The sequence below is a fragment of the Malaya genurostris genome, chromosome 1 (genome assembly GCF_030247185.1).
Source record: "Malaya genurostris strain Urasoe2022 chromosome 1, Malgen_1.1, whole genome shotgun sequence".
Lineage (NCBI taxonomy): Eukaryota > Metazoa > Arthropoda > Insecta > Diptera > Culicidae > Malaya > Malaya genurostris.
In genome coordinates, this window is record NC_080570.1 from 164,863,218 (window position 1) to 164,887,641 (window position 24,424).

The 24,424-nt window shown below is 37.8% G+C and overlaps 2 protein-coding genes across 4 annotated transcripts in view; one reads left to right on the forward strand and one right to left on the reverse strand.

Annotated features, from left to right (window-relative positions):
- Positions 1-24,424, forward strand: part of LOC131426659 (disks large 1 tumor suppressor protein) — a 64,767-nt gene that overhangs the window by 10,235 nt on the left and 30,108 nt on the right. For both annotated transcript variants that reach the window (XM_058589537.1, XM_058589538.1), the window contains exons 4-6: positions 3,325-3,446; positions 3,680-3,829; positions 20,670-20,810. In XM_058589537.1, coding sequence (XP_058445520.1) covers positions 3,325-3,446; positions 3,680-3,829; positions 20,670-20,810 — 413 coding nt within the window. The remainder of the gene's footprint in view (positions 1-3,324; positions 3,447-3,679; positions 3,830-20,669; positions 20,811-24,424) is intronic.
- Positions 1,331-2,839, reverse strand: LOC131426660 (PCI domain-containing protein 2 homolog). Of its 2 annotated transcripts, XM_058589540.1 has the most exons (3): positions 2,704-2,839; positions 2,393-2,651; positions 1,331-2,337 (listed from the first exon to the last, which is right to left on the reverse strand). In XM_058589540.1, the coding sequence occupies exons 2-3, from the start codon at positions 2,607-2,609 to the stop codon at positions 1,370-1,372; spliced, it is 1,185 nt and encodes a 394-aa protein (XP_058445523.1). In that variant the 5' UTR covers positions 2,610-2,651; positions 2,704-2,839; the 3' UTR covers positions 1,331-1,369. The 2 variants fall into 2 exon arrangements, with proteins under 2 accessions (XP_058445523.1, XP_058445522.1); XM_058589539.1 differs by having other exon boundaries at positions 2,393-2,828.

Consider the following 24,424-nt stretch of genomic DNA (forward strand, 5'->3'; position numbering starts at 1 on the left):
GCGTATACTGAAGGCGTTCGAGCAACAGAATGAGTCAAATGTTCTTCGTGCTAAAAAACGTTTGAATCTTCGGACCTATAAGGAGCAGAAACAACCAAAACGTAGTCCGAAACAAGAAGCATCGATCAGGTCGAGGGTTCGAAAGCTGTACAATACGATTCTTGCTGGAAATTTGAACTACATAATCATGGACGACGAAACCTACGTGAAACTCGATTACAAATCCTTGTCGGGACCACAATATTATACGGTGCGAGAAGGGCAAGTGTTAAACCAGTCCGAGACATCGATTGAAGTGGAAAAATTTGGTAAGAAAGCTATGGTCTGGCAAGCAATTTGTAGCTGCGGTAAGATTTCGAAACTCTTCATCACCACTGCTTTAATGAACAGCGAAATATACCTCAAGGAATGTTTACAAAAACGACTTCTATCCATGATTCGAAGCCACAAGGATCCTATTGTCTTCTGGCGAGATCTTGCTTCTTGCCACTACTCGAAATCAACGGTAGATCTGTTATCTGTGATACAACTAGGCTGGAACTGTCAGGTTTGGAAGATAGTAAACTTTGGTTTATTTCTACTCTACTTTGTTTATTTTCATTTGCCGATTGACGTGTATAATTAAGTAATCTATAGATCTAGTAGTCCGTCTGATAAACCTCATAGAATTTTCTCATTCTTGCATAAATCTGGTTGAATGAAGCAGACTATTTTATGTCGTTTTTCATCAATTCTGTTCGCTCGGTGCCAGTGTTTTGTGCTAAAATTTGATAAATGGAACAGTTTTGTAAAGTTTGCACTGTCATTTGTTTCTTTTCTGTTGGTATTGGTTTGCACGCTTGTAACTAGCGGGTGCAAAAATAGTTGCCCGCGAATTGTCCCAAAAGTGCATAATTTTCGTGCGGGGCAAATTAATTGAGCACAGTGCATCTGTTTTGAATGCTCGACTGCACGAAGAGTGTCAGAATCAGACTGATTCCAAACTTAATTTACTCTCTTAATCCATTCAAAAGATAAACAACAAAGTGGGAGGAACTTGAAGTTGTTTGGAACAATGTTCCGGTTCACGATTTTCAATTAGGGTCTTTGAATAATCGATTTAACGTCAGCACGAGTATCCGTGCCGCTTGTAAGACGCGAAGAAGCGATGCCGGTGACAGTTTACTACATACGATAAGAAGTTTAATTAGAGCGTCGTTCTCATCACCTCTGATAATTGTCACTTTTCCTCATTAGTTTTGCGATAATTTGCTGTGGTGATGAAACTAGTCGTTAGTTCCAGAACAGGTTAGCGATTGTGATATATTTTAACAGACGAAAAAAAACGAAATCAAATTAAAAGTTTTTATTCATTTTCTTCTCTCAACCCTTACGTAACGATCACATTTGGGAACGGATTCTGCTTCGACACGACCAGTTTGTTGTGCTGCAGACTGATGTAGCCTTTGATTCGGCCCTCGTAGATCAAATTCGCCACGATGCAGTGCGTTTCGTCCATGGTGAGATCCTCCTCGCCAACCCACTGCAGTGCCGTCAGAAAAGCATTCAAATCGATCTGATGGGTCTGCAGTATCAGATAAACCTTCTTGAAAAGATTCCGGTAGGCCAAAATTTTCAGTTTTTCCACGATCAGATAAATGCCGGCCTTGATGAAGAATGATTCGTGCTTCTGGATGACCTCGTCGAACCGTCGCACATTGCCATCCTTTACGGCCATAGTCAAGTCGTGAAACTGGAGAACGTTGTATCTCTCGAGAATTTCCTTTCGGGGCATAAAACCCAGCAACATTTTTACGGGAACCAGATAGATCAGTATGAGTCGTTTATTTCTCGAGAACTTTCTCGGGCAATTTTCAAATGCAAAACTCAAATATTCATCGGCATTTTTGTAATCCGAATCGAACATCGCCTTCCTGCCGGCAAAATATTTATACGTAATGCGCTGTGCCAGACTGAACGATTCCTTGAAATTGGAACTTTCAATCGCTCGTATCAATGGTTTGCACAAATTCAGTTTGTTGATGCGAAAATAAACCTTAAACAACTGGTTAACCAAATTCAGCATTCCTAGCCGTTTGGTATCGGTATCCGAAGCTCGATTGTCCGCAGCACAAACACGAAAACATCCCATCAAACATTCGGCGGCTTTCTCCAGAATCTCTCCCGGCTTCGAAGTCTTCAACTGTTCCTCACATTTGGCCGCCAGTCGACGCAAATCAATAGCCACCGTGTACATGATCGGCAGAAACCAGTTTTCATCTTTTAACAACTGCAACATTTTGACTACGGCCTGAATGCAGTTGGTTTGTTGTTTGTAGGCTTCGCTGTAGTTTCTGGCTGAATGAAAATAATAATTATAATAAAAAAATCTTTACGTCCGGAGCCTACTTACGTTCTTTTGTCAGGTAGAACAACACTTTCAGATGGCACGAAACAACCTCATCTAGTGGCGATTCCAACTGTCGATCCACGGCTGTCTCAGGATGTTCAACGTAGAGCGTTGGATTGTTCACATGATAGTCGACCAGCGAAAGCAATCGAGCTACGGCTTGACCTTCGGTGGCATTCCAAACGCGCTGAACCGAGTTGAGATAGTGGTACAGATTCATACCGGAGTAATTTTACACCCTGGTGTGTTTGTGAATGGCAGTCTGGTAGAAAAATCCGTCAAAACATGAAGCAATCAGTTTAGATTCCACCTACTTAAATCAGCTTTGTCCAGAACTATTTGATTATAGTTCAGGTTTAATCTTTGTTAAGCAAAATACAGTAAATAAAGACAAAAAATCACTATTGAAAGTAAAACTCTCGGTGTCAATGTTTGACAGCTAATGCGGACCGGCGCGGTAAACAGCAACAGAGAGAGAGCGAAGGATCTAGTGAATGAGCGAATGCCTTGCGCTGCGACTGCAGTGGTGAATTTGGATTTCTCTGACTGAGAAAGAGTGCCCGATCGGAACGACATCTTTGTTTCAAATCCAACGTCTAAACATGTTCGCTATAAATTTGATACACGCGAAGAAATCATTTTCGGAAAACAAACGAAGTGACGATCATAACCAGACATATGAAAATCAGCTTTGGGTAGGGACTATCATAAACAATTGAAACTCCTTTTTTGAGCGGTTAGACGAATGAACTAAATCGTTTTAAAGGAAATAGTATTTATTTTTTTTAAAGCGATGACACTGAAAGAGTAACTATTTATTTTCTGTTACGTTACAAATTTACAACGTTCTAATTTGCCTTGATAAATTTCAAATTTGTGCTAAGATGCAGTTAAACCATCGAATCTAATCATAGTTTTACCTATTCTCTTTTTAGACATTCAAGAGTTCTACGAACTAACGCTGCTAGATGACTCAAAATCTACTCAACAGAAAACTGCCGAAACGTTGCTTATAGCGAGCAAATGGGAGCAGGACAATGCCATAAAAGCGAACGAGGTAAGTTAACTGACACGGTCATGATGATCGCGGATTTTAAACCGTGCACTCTGAATTCCCCGCAATAACTATACCAAAACTAAAAATGTTTCAAGTTTTATTTCTGAGTTAGAACTGCACCGTTTTGCCTTCACGTTTGTAACTCCACCTCTGTCCCAGTCGCCTTGACCGACCAAAACCTTATGTGTGTTTGTGTTATGATTTTCCCCCTTGTATGTATTGCTGTATTCTAGAATGGCACCGTCACCAACAATATCCCTGCCCTGATGCAAACTTTAATGAACGGCCATCAAAAGCAGCAGCAACAACAACAGCAACAGAACCACAACATCATTAGCAACAACAACAACAGCCATCTGCAGCAAGAGCAGATTGACAATCAGGTACGATTCGAGTATTACAGATTCAACGAAAAAAAAAACAAAAAAAACCGAAACAGTAATGGGGTTAGCAAACATTGCAGCTACTGTTGTGCTTCTGTAATTTTTTGCCGCTGCCGCTTGAAACACCTCGTCTGCATCATAATCTATCAAACATTATAATCTTTAGGTTTACCCCTTCGTTTTCAATTAACTATGCTTTTTGGAAATAACTTTTCCTAATTCTTTTACCCAATTAGTGTTCTCCCAACCCACTGCTACATTTCTTCAAATAACTTCTGCTTTTATTTTTTTGTAAGTTTGCTTAAAATAATTCCTGTTTCAATCCATTATTCTGTGGTGAGTTTGGTTTGACGATTTCTGCCAAGTGGAATTGTTCTTTTTTTTTTGTTTCACCTTCCACTCATCAGTGTGTAGCAGTTTAAATTGGAATGCTCCTGTAACGTGTAGAGAGATGTCGAATTCTGCGAATTACTCGATTAATCAACGATAGAATACAATTTTCGATTAATTATTCGATTATTGTTATTGAATCTTTCAAAAGTTTCAATTATTAGTTTCAAACTAACTAAACTATATAGCTTGATTCTCTGAGTTGTATTGTTATCAAAGCTAAAAAAAGCGAGTGGGTAATGTCAGAGACGTAACTGGATGACGTGAATATGAATAAAACTGACACGTTTCTTAATACTTCTGGATGCCTAAAAATCATTCCCATAAGTTGATATATTGTGTGAATTGTGCAAGGTTTCATTTCTCTACCTCCAGAATTGAAACAGTGCACTGTGTACTTGAGTAAAACGAACTAACGACACACTTTTTCTAACATACAAATTAATAATTAATAAATAATTAATAATTTTTTTTATCTACACTGAGGCCTCTTTTTACGCGGTACGTAAAAAAAATCGCACAAAAAACGCGTAACTTCGGAAATTCGCGTTAAAAAAGCCGCGTAACTTCGGAAATCCGCTTAAAAAAAACCTTAATACCAAAGAAAAAAAATTTGTGATGGCAAATATCTTAGAAATGCATGGAACGTCCAGATCTGATGTAATCTCTAAAATTTTTTTTTTTTTTGGGAAAATCGACTTTGGGAATTTGAGACCGGTAGAGCTCGAGATGTCAACATTCCTCTGGTTTCTGTTCAAAAATAATAACTTCGGAAATCCGCGTAGAAAAAAAACCGTAGAAAAAAAACCGCAAAATGGAAGAAATATTTGTTGATGCCAAATGTCTTAGAAGTGTATGTAACGTCGAGATCTGGTGTAATCTGAACATTTATTTTTGAGTTGACTTAAAAAAAATTCGGGATAACACCAGATCTCGAAGTTTCATGCATTTCTAAGACAAAACAAGAAAACAACAATAAAGTTTCGAGATGCCATGACTTTCTTGAATATCAGTTCAAATTGGTTTCAAATTGAAATTGCATTTCAGTGTTCATCATCAAACATGTGCACAAAAGATCTCGATTTTAAATTGTGATTTGTCTTAGTTTTTATCTCGTCACTGCGACACTATTTTTTTCTTTTTACTTTTTGTAAAATCTGTATAAATCTGTAATAAATTTAAGAAATCTGTATAAAATCTGTACTGTGTATGAGATCTGTATAACTGGCATCACTGGTCTCTAGTGTGAACTATGATTATACAAAGAAATCCGAAATGTGTAGAATTGAGTTCGGTTAGTTTTTTTTTGCGGGCGAACATATTTTTGAACAGAAACCAGAGGAATGTTGACATCTCGAGTTCTAGAATGTTTAGCGATCGAGTACTTTAGTATTCGCACAAATAATTAAGATCGACATTGCCACCTCAGAGTATAGAATTTTTTTCCACTTCTGATATGATTTTTCAAATCAATTCGCCAGTTTTTATCAGAAATCGGTAGAAACATGAATTAATTCAAGTTTATCTATCGATTCGACTACACATGCTGAAAGTATCACCTCTAGACGAGCAGCGCCTCTGCGTTCCATTTCAACGTCAATGTGCCAATTGGCGATCCATAACGCAGATCTAATTTTACCTAACGCGCCATCTAAGTTTCATTATTTGAACCTGTCTTTGGATGCCGAGTGAATTTTACACAGGTTGCCATGGGGAAGTCATATAATTTTAATTGTTTTGTAGAATTTTAGGACCTATTTTAAGAACTGTTTATTTTAAAATGTAAGAAAAATTATTTTCTTTTGTTTGGTGTAATTATTTTTGTTTTTTTAAGATTATATGTTGGCCAATATCGAGATACGGAATTAGTTCGGTTCAGTTGAGGTTATTTTAAACGCTAGAGGAATAAGTCCAAAGTGCGGTGAAAAACTATTTCTCATATATTTGGTTAGGTTTGCGCATCTGTACGGTCTTCAAGTAATATTTCATAATGTAAGCGACGAATAAAATCATTTCAAAATGATCAACATAACATTTTATCGCATGCTAAAATTGGAACTGAAATCGTTATTATCATTGCGAAAAAACAGAGGTAGAAAATGATTTTTCTCACAGTAAAGTTAACTATGCCCTTTAACAAATGACGTTGTAAAACAGTTTTGCATTATACATTATTAGCATTATACAAATTTTTACATGCGCATAAATAATTTTACAAGTGGAAATAACACATTTCCACTTGTAAAATCCTTTGTATTTTGGCAGCTAAAATTGCAATCATCATCCTCGCACACGTACGCCTCTAGCTTTGAAAAACAACGTTAGATCGCCCATGGGGACCTTAAATAATTTAAATTGTTTCGTAGAATTTTGGGATTTGTTGTCAATATTGTGTTGTTACGCTGGAGCTTCTTTTACACTGATATAAGTCAGTACTGAATTGTGGCCTGATGGAATTATGCTGAAAGACTAGAAAGACAAATGCGGAACGAACGAAATTTATTTTCGATAAACCTCTGTTTTAATGGAAAATTTGATCACATTCGAGAGCCATAGGTCCTCTAATAAGCACTCATTGACTAAAACATTGGCGTTAACCAGATATCTCAACTTGCTTAGACAAAACAACGCGTATATCCCACGCATCGATGAGGTTTCGGTAATTAGATCTATAGTCCTCTCTAGCACCAGCACAATTTATGTATGATTTGAAATGCCAGAAAACCATATAATTCACATGCAGGATGATAAAAAAATTAAAACCCTATCAGTAATTCGAATTTGTAGCATCGCACGTATGGAAATGACTAACACGAATTTGTTTGCCAAAGTCATTGGTACTGGATGACAATCCTTTTACTTTACTATTTATACCACGGCTCAAAACATCAGTCAATCTCTTCAAAAATGTTCGAACCGGATACAAACGGCCCAAGAATCCCGACCGACTGGTTTGGATCAGTGGAGTGATCTATCGATCTATCGACAGTTTGTGAGAAAACAACAACCTTGCCTCCATATGCCTTCGTTTGATCTGGCTTCTGCTGTGTCCGGGTGGGAGTAGAATTGATGCAACATCAGCACGGTGCCAAGATGCAGGTTGCCATAAATTTCCTCCCGCGATCGCTAGCTATTCATACGCTTTGGGCCGGTGTTTGATAAATGGGGGGTACATGCTTTCGTTTTGTACGACTGTGGTTTTGTTTTTTTTCCTTTTCCCTCAATTATTGTGTTCAAGTTTCTCCGTCAACAGTTTGACTCAACGATGACGACGACTGCGGTAGATCACATTTCCCGCGGCGGTCTGCGGTGGCGACGAGAAGCGATTTTAAATTTAGACTGTTCGACTCGAAATGGATCACTCAGGGAAAATACGGTCTTGTTGCGAGCCCTTCGTTGATTTCAGTGTTCCATTTGGAGTTTTTTGGACTGTGTTTCTTCTACTCTCAAGCAATCAAACCGTGATGATTTGCGTCCTGCTGTTGTCTGTAATAGGATAGTCACAGATCACAGATTTCGCCTGATTCTCGGTGGTGGTTTCTGTTCTAGTCAACATCATCGTCAGGTCCGGTTTTGTCTGTGAAGCAGTCAGGTATTGCCGACAATAATGTATACATCAGGCTGCCAAGTGAGCAGTGATGTGCGTTTTTGTGTGCCAAATGACCCTACTGTGCTCTGATATTTACACGATACAGAAGAAGAAGATAAAAAAAAACGAGCTGAGAAGTAACAATTTGGGATGTGATGTTTCAATGTTAATATCTCAAAATAAACTCATTGTGGCGATTTTCTATATCTGGCCCTGGTTCGACCCGGTACGGGTGAATGTTTGCTACTTGCTTCCTACTTTTGATTTGCGTGGGACGAATATTCCCGGTTTTAATACGAAATATCTCGTACAGATAGTGTAATTAAATTTGAACGGGTTTGAAATGATTGAAGAAAATCTAGATAGCTATGAATTCGCTAAACTTACTTTTTATTATGTCGCCTATAGTGGATTTTTACCAGGCGGTCATTTGCCTTGCGATACGCGATCGAAGTACCCCTAAGTAGGCTGCGAAAAAGGCAACCTTCCTATCCGTCTCACTCACAAGGCTCTTCTCTCTGACTTTAGAATACTGTGTTTAGAGAGTATGCAGAGGAAGATTTTCAAAGGTAGTAGAATGCATTTTTTTTCTCAAAAGTGGTGGCACACTGCAACACTGTGCTACTACCAAGGGCCAGAATTTCTTGTCTTAAAATCGAAATCACTCCGAGGTTCTCAAGTAACATTAGTTAAATTTTTTTTCTGTTCAGTATCTAACGGGTAAAAGAGATTGGTAGAATGACATGCGAATGTTACCGCAGAGACGGAACTCTAACCCGTAGCTAGCTTCTAACCTGCGGGGAGATTATTTTCCCAATTGAACTACCCTGCATATGAAAACACATGAAAAGACATCCAAACTGACTAGATTAACCAAGCATGTATCGCTTTACTTGGTAACCACAGCATTCAATTATAGTCCTATATCTATGGAAACCCATCCAACAGAAAACAAACACACATACCGCGTCACAAGTTTAACTTCACTATTCCGCTTTGCCGTCCGACACTGATTTGAGATTTTGCTTTTGTCTCGCTTGCTGCCTATGCCCTTTTTAAAACTATCTCAAGATGGCTCTACGTCTTAAGAAGACTAAAACAAATCATTTGTTAAATGTTTCAATATAAAAATTTTATTTTTAGAATCCATAAAAAAATGTTCTAAATCTACTGACCATAAATATACGCCGACATGCACGTTTCGATTGAAGTACTTAGCCAACCATTTTATTAGATCTAGAAAAAGGTGCTCAGTGTTTCTCTAAAACTTGAAATGAAAAAAAAACTGTGCAACTGATTATATTTCTTTAATTCGGAATGGTCTTTCATCTAAAATTAAAACTTCTTTTATTTTATTTATTCTAAAGACGAGTTTCGCGCCAACTCGAACAAATGTTGGCAGCACCCTCTCAGATTAGAATGAAACTTTCTGGCCATGTAGACTGATAAAAATACTTATCAAAGCCTACACTGGAAAAATTTACTTTCAAAATTGTTAATCGATTTACAATAAAAAATATTTTTGATTTTGAATTTTGTTCATACATTGCAAGATGGGCACTTTCAAGGAAAAAAAAGGTTTTTCCAATAAAAACTAAATTTTTCATCAAGTGTCTTTTTTTCGAAAACTAAACTAAATTGAAAGCCATAATCATCCAAGGCACCAATGAAACTCAATTTGTGAGAAAATTTCTTCGAATACCATATTGCTAGTTGCCTAGTATCAGTGCTGGATAAGAAAAAGTTTTTGTCTGAAAAATTCTTTTCCCTTCAAAATGCCCATCTTTCAATATATGAAAAGTTGACAATGAACAGAATTATCTATGCTGGGACAAAATTTCATTCAAATGAAGAAAGGTTTGTTTGTAATTTGCCTACGAATTTCTAAGATCGACTTCTAGTGTAGGATTTGAATACTGATTTTTTCAGTATTTCTATTCGAAAATTAGATCAATTTAATAAACATCACTAGCTGTTTTTGTAGGAGTTGTCATTTTTCTACTTGAATTAAAGACTGTCCCAGAAAGTATGGAAGCAACCAAAAACCGCTGCCATTTCACAATGGTTCAGAATCTGTCAATTTTTATGGCTGCGTCCTGTTGTTTATACTCTTCTCTAACCACTTGTGCAGTTGTTTATTCGTTTTCATTAGTTTGCTTCAAAATGCGTGGACTTTTAGCAGAACAACGTCGAAAAATTGTGTACAAATGATGCACAGAACGCGGACTGTCACTGAGAAAGATAGCAAAAATGGAGGGAGTAAGTGAAAAAGCCGTGCGAAATGCAATCAGGAAGTTCGGTGAGGATAACACCTTTGGAGATAAACCGAAAAAGGGTCGAAAAAAGGTCCTGCTAACCCTCAGTCGGATAAACGTATGCTGAAGACGTTCGAGTAAAAGAAGGAGGTTTCAGTTCGGGATGCGGCCAATAAAGTGGGCATTTCTAAGTCAAATGTTCTTCGTGCTAAGGAACGTTTGAATCTTCGAACCTGTAAGAAGCAGAAACAACCAAAACGTAGTCCGAAACAAGAAGCATCGATCAGGCCGATGGTTCGAAAGCTGTACAATACGATTCTTGCTGGAAATTTGAACTGCATAATCATGGACGATGTGGAACTCGATTACAAATCTTTGCTGGGACCACAATATTTAACGGTGCGAGAAGGCCAGTCCGAGACATCGATTGAAGTCGAAAATTTTGGTAAGAAAGCTATGGTCTGGCAAGCAATTTGTAGCTGCGGTACGATTTCGAAACCCTTCATTACCACTGCTTCAATGAACAGCGAAATATACATCAAGGAATGTTTACAAAACTGACTTCTACCAATGATTAAAAGCCACAAGGATCCTGTTGTCTTCTGGCTAGATTTTGCTTCTTGCCACTACTCGAAATCAACGGTAGAATGTTATACTACCAAGAATGTCACTCTCGTCCCAAAAGTCATAAATCCACCAAATTGCCCACAACTTCGACCAATTGAGGAATTTTGGGCATTAACAAAGGCACATCTTAGGAAACATGTCTCGGCTGCCGAAACCATTCAACAGTTTAACAAGTTTTTGTTAGAAGAACTTTTCATCTTCCAGTGTATGAACGGATGGTAGGAAACATATTCACCTATCTAGGCACAAAATTTTATTAAAATCGAAAATGTGTTGTTTTTTTTTGTAAATCGATTTATAATTTTTAATGTCAATGTTTTAGTGTAGGACTCGATAATGAATCTTTCTCAATAGGGAAGACCGGGGCGAAAATGGCCACTTTTAGTCTTGCGCGAAATATTTAGCGGAAAATATTATTTTCACTCGGAATGCACATACTTTTCGAAAGCAACAACCTTCAGTTACAAAACTTACTCATACGGACGCAATCTGGTTTGGAGTGCAACAACTTCGAAACCAAAAACCTCAAAATGGATGAAGTGAAAAGGACCAGTCACATTTTGACGCAAGAAAAAAATCAGTCATTAACAAATATTGTGTTAAATTGAAAAATATCAATTCATCTCAAAATTACTTACTGATTTTGTCAAAGAAATATGAATTACTATGGCACTATTTTTACATTTGGATGAGTGGATGACGTGTTAAATTAACATAAGCCAATTGTAACCGATGGGATGTGACATTTATTGTTTGAATTATTGTGAGTGACGGGTCTTTCCTATTTTTTATTTAGCCCCATTTTTAACCCGTATCTGTTATTCGCCGAAGTTGATATCATGCTTTATAAGGGCACAGTTTTAGTTTCAGAGGTCCAATGTTATTCGTATTCACGTTAATCCGGTTATGTCTCTACCATTACCCATCCGTCTTTGCTATTGCAGTGCCCTCTTTAAACAAGAATGGGTGTAAATCGGTCAAACTTTTTATGATCAATTCGGATCATTGTCCGCTTCCAAGCTCAACTCATAGAGAATAAAGGGAAAAATATTTCACTTTGTTTTTTTTTTCCGCGAATGCAAATTTTCGGGCCTTTTGTTTGACTACTTCCTTCGAGCTTTGCAAAGCCTCCTCACCTCAGAACGACGAAGTGTTCACAACGGACAATTTTTCCTTGTCTAATTTTTTCGGTTGTCATTAAAATGTAAATCGTATGCAAATTCTTTTATTCTCAAAATATTTCAAGTTTATGTTTTCAAATCTTTTGCCACAAAAAAAAATTTTTTCCATCAAACAATTTTTTCCCACCGTGCAGCTCACACTATGCTACCGTTAGCTGTTTTCTCATGTTTCTTTCGCGATTTATTTTTATTTTATTAATCTCATAAACTTTGTTGTTTTTCGTGTCGCTTCCTTTCACCGTGACCCCACCGGCCGGCCACCCAGCTTCTCCGGCCCAGTTCTGCCGACGGGCCACGAATGCACCACCACTCAGTTTCGTTTCGTTTCTCGGAACGCACGGTTTGGCCGGTATTTTGCGCGGGTGAACCATTTACCACCCGCTAATCCTTCATGATCGGTTTCCCGTTGTCGTTCATGCGTTTCACGTCGGTCGTCATTTTTGGCACTCTCGACTAAATCAACGCGGCGGTGCGGCGAACGTCCGCGAGAAGCCAAGATCTCACTCTCGGCAGTTGCAAACCGCGGCTATCAGCTATCAGAACGAGATCAGGCGGTATCCCTCCGATGGAAGAAAAAAAAAGTGTGAAATGAGTTGAGATTTAGTTACACGAAAGGAAAGTTTTGTGGATAAAGTTTTGGTTTGTCGTGAAACAAGTGTCATGTCGCTACCGCGTGACGACGTTTTCCATTCATTGTCTGGCTGTGACGGTGACTACCAGTAGAAGGAACTCATCTTGGCGACTCGCAAGCTCTACCAGCGATAGTCGTCATCTGTGATATATATAAAAGTTGGTGTTTGCTGGCAATTGGTCGAGCGTATATTCTGTGTACCATGAATGGAAGAACGAAATAAATTACGATTTGTCATCCGGTGATAAATTTCTCAGAAGCTAGTGCGAAAAACGTCATGATCGACTGGGTGTCGATAGTGCGCCATTCGCGTACCCGGCTTTCGAACTATGTGACACCGAAACGTCGATCGGAACAACCGCACGAGCGGTACATTGATTTCAGCAATCCACCACCGATGCTGTACCACCAGAACAGATCCAAAGTGAGGCTCTTCAGCATTATCGGGTTTATTTTTTATTTTGTTTTCTTTCTCTGCGGTGATCAGTTTTCCCACTTTGTTGAAAGTATTTCCCGTAGCACCCGTTCTAATATAAGAAACAACACCACAATGCTACTAACGATTTAAGCCAGCTGGCTTAGCTCTCGCTGTGATAGCGATAAGTGGAAAGGGACATTGAGTCGGTTTTTCGTGTCCCACTGTGATGTTGTTTTTTGTTTGTTAATAATACCAAAACAATGAAAGTGATTCTTTAGTATATCACCATGAAAAAAACCAGCTTTCCAATTCATTCATTCATTCATTTTGTTAAATTCATCTACATTTTGTAATAATGACACTTCAGTAATTTGATTAATCTCCCAAAAGACGCGCTAGTGAAACAGCTGCTTTTAGGCGGAATTTCCTTCCGTAGATTCCAGGTGGATTTCTAATCTTGTGAAATTAAGCGGAAGTTCAAAAAATGTTTTTCTCCACCGTCCAAGACGTTCATCATTTATCTAGAACTTGAACTATTACTAGATCCAAGCTGCGGAATGTCGCTAACTTGAAGTCAGTTTGTACCAGGAGCATTGTTAGTACATGCCAAGAGCACAGTTTAAACACGACATTCAATTGCGTGTCAGGAGGTGGGATCTAAGATCAACTGATCGAATATAATGACAAATATTACCTGAAATGAAAGGGACCTTTAAGTTCATTGAAAATCTCCATAATTAAGCAGAATTTTCAAGAAGCGTAGGGTTGTCAACCAACGAAATTAGTCATATTTCGAGAATATGTTGGACATTTTGGATGAAAAGAGAAGTCAATACATTTATGGCTATCTCATTCTGCCAAGAAACAAGAGCCCGGCGCACAGACAATAGATTTCTACTTCGATTGATTTTATAACTTGACAAAACATTCTGAAAATGTTTCATTATAATAAATTATAAAAGAAAAAATGTGATTTTTTGAAAGTGTTAGGTCTTACGGGCTCCCTGGAGTAATAAATTGTTTCCATTGATTTTATAGACAAAAAATTTTAAACGCGTTTTTCTCGAAAGCAGGTCTCGAAAGGTCCGTGTCCATCGTCATTCAAAAACTACTGCACCAATGTTTTTCAAATTTTGCACACACTTTCTACATATAAAAAACCAGACCCCAACGTTTTCCTATTCGTTGTTTTTTACTTTGGGGAGGTTTTACAGCTACAAAATGGCGGTTTTTTTCGTGAAAAATCGTAGTTTTCACTTTGAACAACCACCAAAAATTTAAAAAATTAAAAAAAAAATCAAACAGAAACATTGGGGTTTAGAAAAACTTCTACTCTAACTATGCTGCTTTGACTTGTTCACGTCTGAATAGTCTGCGCTTAGATACAGTGGACACCGCAAATCATGATTTTTAAGAAGCGTCTTCAAAAATACCTCTTCAGCGACTTATTTCTCAATATTTTTTTTACGAAAAAATTACAAAATGTGGTTCGAACGATGCTTTTTATCATGCAGAAAATTTGAATTCATTTTGTTGAACGAAAATTCTGGAAAAAAATCTCAAAAATGATGATTTTTTTCATCGTTTTGACCCTTTTTTGGGTACTTGAAAAGGCTCAAATCTAGTATACTTTCTACCAAATTTGACTTTCCTTTTTATCCAATTAACATTAGAAAGTTTTTCAAAAATTGTTGTATTTGTTAACAACCCTTGAAAATGTTTTTAATTTCTATTTAAGTTTTTCTGAAATTCGATCATTTCTTATTACAGTTTCGAGATGAAAACGGTCACTAATGTTGCCGTTATGAATTTATGCATTAAAGTTTTATACCAGCAATGAAATTTGCACAGAAAACAAAATGCGGCCCATCCTGTTGATGACGATTCTTCTTTCGTTACATTCATACGTCCAATACGAGCATGACAGTTGCCGTTACATCCATTCAGCACTCGGTCGTGACTATCATATGTGACATTTTTTTTTTTTTTTTTTCATAAATACGTTTATTTCATAGGCAATATACATAAGTTTTTCTTCGCCGTGGCATCTACAATACATAGTACTTTAAACCTAATACATTTCGAATATCCTATTAGTATGCTGGTATTCATTAGTTAATCTAAACACTGTTTTTATCAAGCGAGTTGCTATTATAAATTACATTAAATGAAATACATTTATTTTGTACATGATCTTATAACTATTTCAGGTTTGTTTGTATCAGTTCATCACTTTTATTTAATATAAGATAGCTGGCTATTGGTTGAGCTCATGGAAGAGAAAACAATCTAACATAAAATAAAATTTAAATTGGAACTCCAATGGACTTAATGAAATAATAAAGAAGTTTCATGTAAGGAACGTCACGACAAGCAAGAATGTCGCGAACTGGGACATTGGATAGTCTACCTTGGGTACGCAAGGAATTTATTAGTTGAGATCTGACATCACGATACTCCACGCATGTCCAAACAACATGGTCAATATCGCGGTAACCTTCGCCACAAGCACAATGATTAGTCTCGGAAAGTCCAATTCGAAGGAGATGTGCATCTAACGTGTAGTGATTGGACATGAGTCTGGACATCACACGAATGAAATCTCTACTCACATCCAGTCCCCTGAACCATGCCTTTGTCGATATTTTAGGAATAATTGAGTGCATCCACCGACCCAGATCATCTTTATCCCAAGAAGCTTGCCAGCTGGCAAGTGTTCTTTGGCGAGACGCGCTATAGAATTCATTGAAAGCAATTGGTCTCTCATAAATTTCACCCTCAATAGCACCACGTTTGGCTAAAATATCGGCTCTTTCATTGCCTGGAATGGAGCAATGAGCCGGAACCCAAACTATTGTGATTTGATAATTATTATTCAATATGACGTTCAGGCACTGTTTTATTTTGCCCAAGAAAAAAGGTTCATTTTTGCCAGCAGCCTTTGAGCGAATGGCTTCAATTGCACTCAGACTATCTGTGAAAAGAAAATAATGGTTTGGAGATAATGTGACGATTATACTCAAACTATAATGAACTGCTGCTAACTCTGCTATATAAACAGATGCAGGTTCTTGAAGCCTAAAGGAGACCGAAACATTATTGTTGAACATACCAAACCCTGTCGCTTCTTCAATTCGCGATCCGTCCGTGTAAAACATTTTCTCAGAGTCGATATGCCTGAACTTACTTGTAAATATTTTTGGGATTTCCAACGAGCGTAGGTGTTCCGGAATTCCACGCACTTCGCGCTGCATGGATGTGTCGAAAAATAAAGTTGAGTCAGGGACATTTAGGAGGCTGACACGGATAGGAATATATCTTGAAGGGTTGATTTCCTGTGACATATGGTTAAAATATACAGTCATGAATCTTGTTTGAGATTGAAGCTCAACTAGCCTTTCGAAGTTATTAATAACTAGGGGATTCAGTACCTCGCATCTTATTAGCAGTCGCGACGAAAGCTCCCAAAAACGATCCTTCAATGGAAGAACTCCCGCCAGAACTTCAAGACTCATTGTATGTGTCGAATGCATGCAGCCTAAAGCAATTCGCAAACAACGATATTGAATTCGCTCTAATTTGATAATATGAGAGTTTGCAGCGGAACGAAAGCAAACGCATCCATATTCCATCACTGAAAGTATCGTTGTCTGATACAATTTTATTAGATCTTCCGGATGAGCACCCCACCAAGATCCGGTTATTGTTCGAAGAAAATTTACTCTTTGTTGGCATTTTGTTATCAGAAACCTAATGTGTCCTCCCCACGTGCATTTGGAATCAAACCACACCCCGAGGTATTTGAAAGTCAAAACCTGTTGGATCATTCTTCCCATCATATGGAGCTGAAGCTGCGCGGGATCATGCTTTCTTGAAAAGACGACTAACTCTGTTTTCTCCGCAGAGAATTCGATACCAAGATGAACAGCCCAATCGGACAAGTTATCTAAGGTATCTTGCAATGGTTTATGCAGATCAATAGCTTTGGGTCCAGTAACTGAAACTACGCCATCATCTGCCAATTGTCTTAGTGTACATGGGGATACTAGACAGCTGTCAATGTCATTTACGTAAAAATTATAGAGGAGCGGACTGAGGCAAGAGCCTTGCGGTAGACCCATGTAGCTAATTCTGAATGTTACCAAATCGCCATGTGAAAAATGCATGCGTTTCTCTGACAAAAGGTTGTGCAAATAATTATTTATAACCGCTGGGAGTCCATGTTGGTGGAGCTTGTCTGAAAGAACATCAATGGAAACTGAATCAAATGCTCCTTTAATGTCTAAAAATACAGATGCCATTTGTTGCTTTTGAGCGAAGGCAATTTGGATGTCAGACGAAAGTAATGCAAGGCAATCATTCGTCCCTTTATTTCTACGGAAGCCAAACTGAGTATCTGACAACAAACCGTTCGTCTCGACCCAAGTGTCGAGACGTCGTAGAATAATTTTTTCGAACAATTTTCTGATGCAGGACAACATCGCGATGGGTCTATATGAGTTGTGATTGGAAGCTGGTTTCCCCGGCTTTTGAATGGCGATAACTTTCACTTGCCTCCAGTCAGGTGGAACAATATTTTGCTCAAGAAGCTTGTTGAACAATTCCAACAAACGTCTTTTTGCGAGGTCGGGCAGATTCTTCACCAAGTTGAATTTAATTCTGTCCAACCCAGGAGCGTTATTGTTACAAGACATGAGTGCTATGGAAAATTCCATCATAGAAAAGGAACTATCAATGGAACCATTATTTGAAAAAGATTCCCTAATAATGCTATGCGTAGGAACAGAATCTGGACAAACTTTCCTCGCAAAATCAAATATCCATCGGTTCGAGTATTCCTCACTCTCATTTCCTACGTTACGATTCCTCATTCGTCTGGCCGTATTCCAAAGAGTGCTCATTGAGGTTTCTCTTGACAAACCTTCGACAAAATGTCTCCAATAGCTACATTTCTTGGCCCGAAGTATGCTCTTGTACTTGGTTTCTAAAGTCAAGAATTTTTCAAAATTCTGAGGAGTTCCTCCTCCTCGTTTTAAAAACGTCTTGAAGGCATTTTGTTTCGCGTGCTTAGCATCTGAGCACTCTTTGTCCCACCAAGGGTTTGGAGGCCTTCTGTTAGACGATGGACCAAGAAATCGTTTGGTTTGGGCTTGTTCTGCGGCCTCCAGAATCGAACAAACGAGGAAGTCATATTCTTCAAGTGGGGGGAGCTCTTCCATTGAAGTTAAGGCACTTGAAATATTACTTTGGTATTTAATCCAGTCAATATTTTTTGTCAAATCATATGGAATATTAACTGAATTAGCAATGCCTTTGTTACTGCTAATTGAGATGATGATTGGTAAATGATCGCTACCGTGTAAATCAGGAAATACTTTCCAGGTGCAATCTAGTCGAATTGAAGTCGAGCAAAGAGATAAATCTAATGCACTTGGACGTGCAGGAGGTCTTGGGATCCGTGTCATGCTACCCATATTTAGTACCGTCATGCTAAAATTGTCGCAAATATTATATATTAAGGATGATCTGCTATCATTGTAAACGGAACCCCACATCATTCCGTGCGAATTGAAATCTCCTAAAATCAAACGTGGAGCAGGAAGGGCTTCGACAATTTCATTAAGCTGTCGTTGTCCAACTTGAGCTCTTGGAGGAATATATACTGAAGCAATGCAAATGTCCTTTCCTTTAATGTTTATTTGACAAGCAACAACTTCTATACTAGAAGTCGAAGGAATATTTAATCTATAAAAGGAATAACATTTCTTAATTCCTAAAAGCACTCCACCATACGGAGAGTCTCTATCGAGACGTATAATGTTAAAGTCATTAAAACTTAAGGCTATGTTTGATGTAAGCCATGTTTCGCACAAAGTAAATACATCACATTTTTGACTATGCAACAAAACTTTAAATGAATCAAGTTTTGGCATGATGCTTCGACAATTCCACTGCAGGACAGTGATTGAATCATTTGCGGCGGATGATAAATTATCCATCAAATGATACAAAACCTGAAAGAACTGGCCATTGAGCTGATAACTGTTTCAAAAAAGTTCTAGCTATTGGAAGGAATGCCGTTATGATAGTCTTTAGAGGTTCAGAAATATTGAATGCTGCGAAAATCCATTCTACAATTTCCGAAAACTTAAGTAATCCTGTTGGTGAATGTGAAACGGAGCCCACTGGATTATTGTCTTTCCTTGAGCTCTTATGTGACATTCATCCGTGTAATACGCGTGACATTCATATATGACTGCCTGTATAAAGGGCAATGTGAAAGTTTCCAGCACGCGACATTTAAAAAAATGTCAATTTATGCATTTTAAATCCGATTGATATAGGCAAATAAAATAAAAAAGATGGTGTTTATTAATAATGCATTGATCACGTGTTCCAAAAAAACAAAGAAGGAGCGTAGCATGATTCAATCTAGGTAGGCATGCAAAATTGAAAATTTTCTGAACCACGTGTTGAGTTTAATTCCAATCGAGGGAGGCGTGAAAACAAAACAAAAACTTGACAGTTGTGATTTCGCAACCGAGGTCAATCGTTTTTTAATTCAACCGGTATCGTATTCGACCTTCGTTACAATAAATAAAAAACATTCTTAAGAAGCGAATACTCATCGACCTAATGAGGTGTTTGAAATTCTACTAAAAAATAAATAGTGCAATAGTTCGCCTCAGAGAGCAAGGCAATTGAAAAAGTTGGAAACGTGAACTAGGGCTATTGTACCAATAGTCTTCTCTTTAGTAGAGTCGCAATATTATTTTTCTGATTACTTGAGACTTTAGTGTTCCTACTTCTTATTCTGCCATTGCAGGTTGATAAGTGTAAAAAACCAGCCACTTTCAGTTTTTTTTAAATAAGTGATAATGTAAACCCTTCTGTTAGTCTGTTCTGTTAGCCAAAAAATTCACTACTGTTATGCGGGTCCGCGATTTCAGATTCCGGAACCGGAAGTAGTGGTTGAAAGACACCAAAGTAGAACTCACATCGATTTCTCAGAGCTTCGCTCTACTGATGTTTACTAACTTAAATCCAAATGAAAGTTTTCTTCGGATCCGACGTCCGTTTCCGAAATTACAGGGACGCAAAAGCGGTTCAAACTTTTCAAAAGTCGTATCTCGAATTTGCAGGTTCTGTAATTCATGACAAGACAAGAAATCAATGCGAATTTTAGTGATCTTCTATTTCCGCTTCCGGAATCGACGGTTTAACAACTCTGAATTGAAACTCGCTTCGATTATTACGAGATGAATTAACCGATATACATAAACTTAGATCGATTTGTTGGTCTTTAAATGAACCTAATATTTGTTTTTTTTCGGTTTTAAATCTACAAACGTACATCTCGAATTTCGGTTTTGCATTCGCTGACAAAGAATTCTGCCAATTGGTGGCCAGTGAAAACATACAGAATACATTCCATAAACTGGTGCTCCACTTCACACCCCCTCATAAATCTGTGAATCACTTTGGTAACGTGACCTTTCAGCCGATTTGTTCTGAATGCAGCGTCGATGAACAACACGTTTTCCAAGTATCCATTCGATGACAATAAGCATTAATCATGATTTTCGCCTATGCATGCAAAGTTTTTATTTTTCCTTCTGCAATGACTTCCGCTCCATTTTTTTTCTCGGGTATTTCCCACTGCTTACTTCTTCCTTGATCGTATTCAGTTGTTCAGTTTGCCTACCATCAGGCGCTATAGTACTAATGAAGTCGGTTCTTTTTTTTCAGGCAAATCGCATTAAACAGCAGCAGGAACAGCAACAGCAACAGGACCTGGGCAAGCAGCTCCAGAAGGAAGAGGAAAAGTCACCGGTCGCCCCCACGATCCACGCTGAGTTACCGTCTCCTTCGCGCTTCACCGGAACCAGAGTGAGTGCCTAGGATTGCTTCTGTAGTTTACTTCCTGCGTGTGTTAGAATTAGATCAGTGAACGCTGCTGCTGTGTTTTCTTTTTCTGTACTGTTCTGGAAGATGCTGTTAATTTTCCATTCCATAATTAAGCTAGTGTTTTATTTTTAAATAAATAAGAACCATGGTGAAATTGTGATCAGGGAAACTTGGCTGAGTTTGAAAAGAACACCAGCTTTAAAACACCATCGCTTTTTAGAAGATCGTCTGCATGAACAATGTTTTATAGTTTATGAAAAGATATACTCAAGTGTTTTGAAGTAAAAGAAACGAAAACCGCTTCCTTAAAAAACATTTCAGGCATTGTGGCATAATTCAATTTAATTTGAATTATACAACTAGAGATGTCATTAATATGCAACCAAAATTTATAATCACTTCTTTCGGAGTCCGGTGGCTCCGGATCGACTTTAGAAATTTATTTTTTATATCGTTTATTTATACCCGGCCTAACTCAATTTTGGTCGTTCGTCGGACTTAAGAAATATTTATCCTAAATGTCAGTACTTCAGACAGGATCAAAACAATTAGACTGTGCTTCCGATGATCAATAGTTTCCCTTCTCACATTTTCCAACTTCCCGTAGTGAAAGCATGCTAGCAAATAGTTGTCCAATACAAAAGTAAGTAACTGTAGAGATTTCAGTTGATTTTTGACAATCGTTCCGAAATATTATTTTGTAACTAGCTGTTATGTGGATGTGTTAGTTTTAATGCAAGTTTTCAATCTAGTAAGCTTTGATGACGAAATATACTACAGTCAGTTGATGTCGTTGATGTTGTTTGAGTTTCGTTTTTCGTTGACTAACCCTTTGTACGTGGTTTGAAATGTTCCTCTGGAAGGTGTACGCTTGGCTCTGCCTGCAGGTAAGTTAAATGCGTGTTTAGTGTAGAGGAAATCCGCGTGTAATCTAAGGATCCCATCGAAAACCTAAGTATTTGTTGGTGATCTCAGAACAAAACAGAGAACTGTCATCTGATTCAAGAATTGAAATTGTATGGAAACATAACAGTCAATTGAAATATGATTGATTCCCATGCAGTGGCAATCAGAATCTTATCTACAATTTTCATGATAAGCTACAGACTTCAAGCAACAGTTCGCAATTTTGCAGATTAACACTCGAGAACACTAGGAAAATGAATTTGTTTTATAGCGCTGAATCAATTTTCAACGGCAATCTTAGGAAAGATCTCGGAACCGCATTGATCCTGAATTGCAACACCAATAGCTGCATTGCACAATAACTGAAAGTTATCACCTTTCAACTTGAGCAAAAATGGAAGGTGGATTGTCCCGGGTTGGCGGTTCAGTGCATAGGACGCTGGTCTTACAAGCCAGTTGTCGTATGTTCGAGCCCCGACCTGGAAGGGTTCTTAGTGTCAGTAGGATCCATAGTACTATGCAATGATTCTGTACACTAAGAATCGGCTGCGAAGTCTGTTGAAACAGAAAGGCCAAATTCCACAAAAAGAATTGTAATGCCAAGACTTTGCTTTGCTATGATGAGGAAGAATTTACATTTATTTAGAAAAATCTTAGGCCCAACGACTGTCTTAGAAAGTCGCAGCCACCAATAGCTTGTCAGACCAAATCTTGCTTGCCAATTTTTTCGACTTTCATCGATGTTTCGAAGTGGTCCTTTATTACTTGCTCTGCTCGCACCATATAATATGGTGGCCTCGACAAGAGTTCTAGTTTTGCTATTTTTCTCAGTTAAAGTTCGAGTTCTGTGCACCGTTTGTGCACGTTGTTCTGGTGAAAGCTCACGCCTTTAATAACAAATAAACTGTAACACAAGTGGTCAGAGAAAAATGAAAACAATGATTACAGATTTAGATTGCGTCTATACTTTCTGAGAATGTATTTAGCAGTGTAATTGTCGTATTCAATTCCTTTGACATATATTCAGGCCCTTATTACCGTTCTCACTTCCACTTTCACATTCACTTCACTTACATGTCACTTCACTTGATTTTTCCTATTACCAGTATCACGCATAATGAAGTGATCACTGTAGTGGAAAAAACTCATTTTTTAACAAAATGTTGGTGGCGTGATGTTCATAATGATATCAAGTTCATCCAAGTAATTCTTTTTGTCTCTGAAGCGACATCCGTAATAAGGACTCAAATTCACTCGATTTTCGCCGTGAAGTGATACCGATAATAAGGGTCACAATCACTTAACTTGGTTTTCACCCTGTAGTGATACTGGGAATAATGGCCTTAAAGTACGGATACTGACACATAAATTATGAGAATTTGAACATTGATATTTCCTTTAGCTCGTTGAATATATTTTTCAACACTATATAATAGTCATCTGGCCGCACTGTTTCCGAAATAACTGTTGACATATCTTCACTAAAATTAGAAGCGCTCCTTAGTAGTGTCGGTATTATCATTCTAAAAAAGTGAGTATCCTTTACATTATCATCACCGAGCATGATGACAAAAATCGTATGATTTTTTGAGAATGATATTGGGGCAACAGTATCACCTCGGATCGGTATTACGAAATTATGAGGTTTTTTTCTACGAGATAGATAAGTACCACACAAAAAAAAATGCGCGTAAAAAACGCATTGAGATCTAATGCTATCTCGACAAAAATTTGTTTCCGAAATCGAATTTTTTTACGCCTTGCAAGAAACGTCGAGATCTATTGTAATCTCAAACATTTTTTTGAAAAATCGAAAATTTTCTAAATAGACTTACAAATAATTTCGGTATAACACCAGTTCTCAACGCTTCGTGCATTCCTGAGACAAAACAAGAAAACCGCGTAATTTGGAAAATCGCATTAAAACACGCAACATAGGTAAAAAAAAACTGCGTAACTTAGGAAATTCGCGTAACTTCACAAATCCGCCTTCAAAAAGTCGCGTAAAAAACCCGCATAATAAAACCGCGTTAAAGAGGCGTCGGTGTAGTTTCTTTAACTCACACATGATTATGAATGATCGTTCTCATCATTATCAACCCTGCAACGATCTCCACTATAATATGATGATATTCAGATGTCGAAAGTCCAATGCGCAATAGCAATATGCCATGCAAATACAGCGATAAAAATATACGTTCTGAGTATTGAAACAAAACACTTTGTTTCAACTCCAGGGTTAATTTACTGACGTGCACTTTTTGAATAAATTCAATTAACGCTGTTTAGTATGAATGTAATTAATAGAAGTAACACTAGTGCAGGACTCAGCCAGCGCGACGTCTGAATGCTTGTTTGTATTCGCAATATTTGTTGAGTTCAAACGAGACAAGCGAAATCCTGCGCTTCTGTTGCTTCTGTGTGTGAAATACAAGTTAAAAGTGCAGGCCAGTATGCAGGGGTGGGTTTTCTGTACGAAACATGCGTTGTGATTGGATTTTGTCTACTGTAATTGTTGTCATTATAAATGTTATCAGTATGTATTTATTTGCTGTTTTTATTGACGATATTACTCCACCGCCATGTTACTGTGGTAAAAAATGCAAATACACCGCGAAGCACGAACGTTTAAAATTGATTTTCTGTACATAACTCAACTTACTGAATATCTTCATTTTCAGTGGAAATTG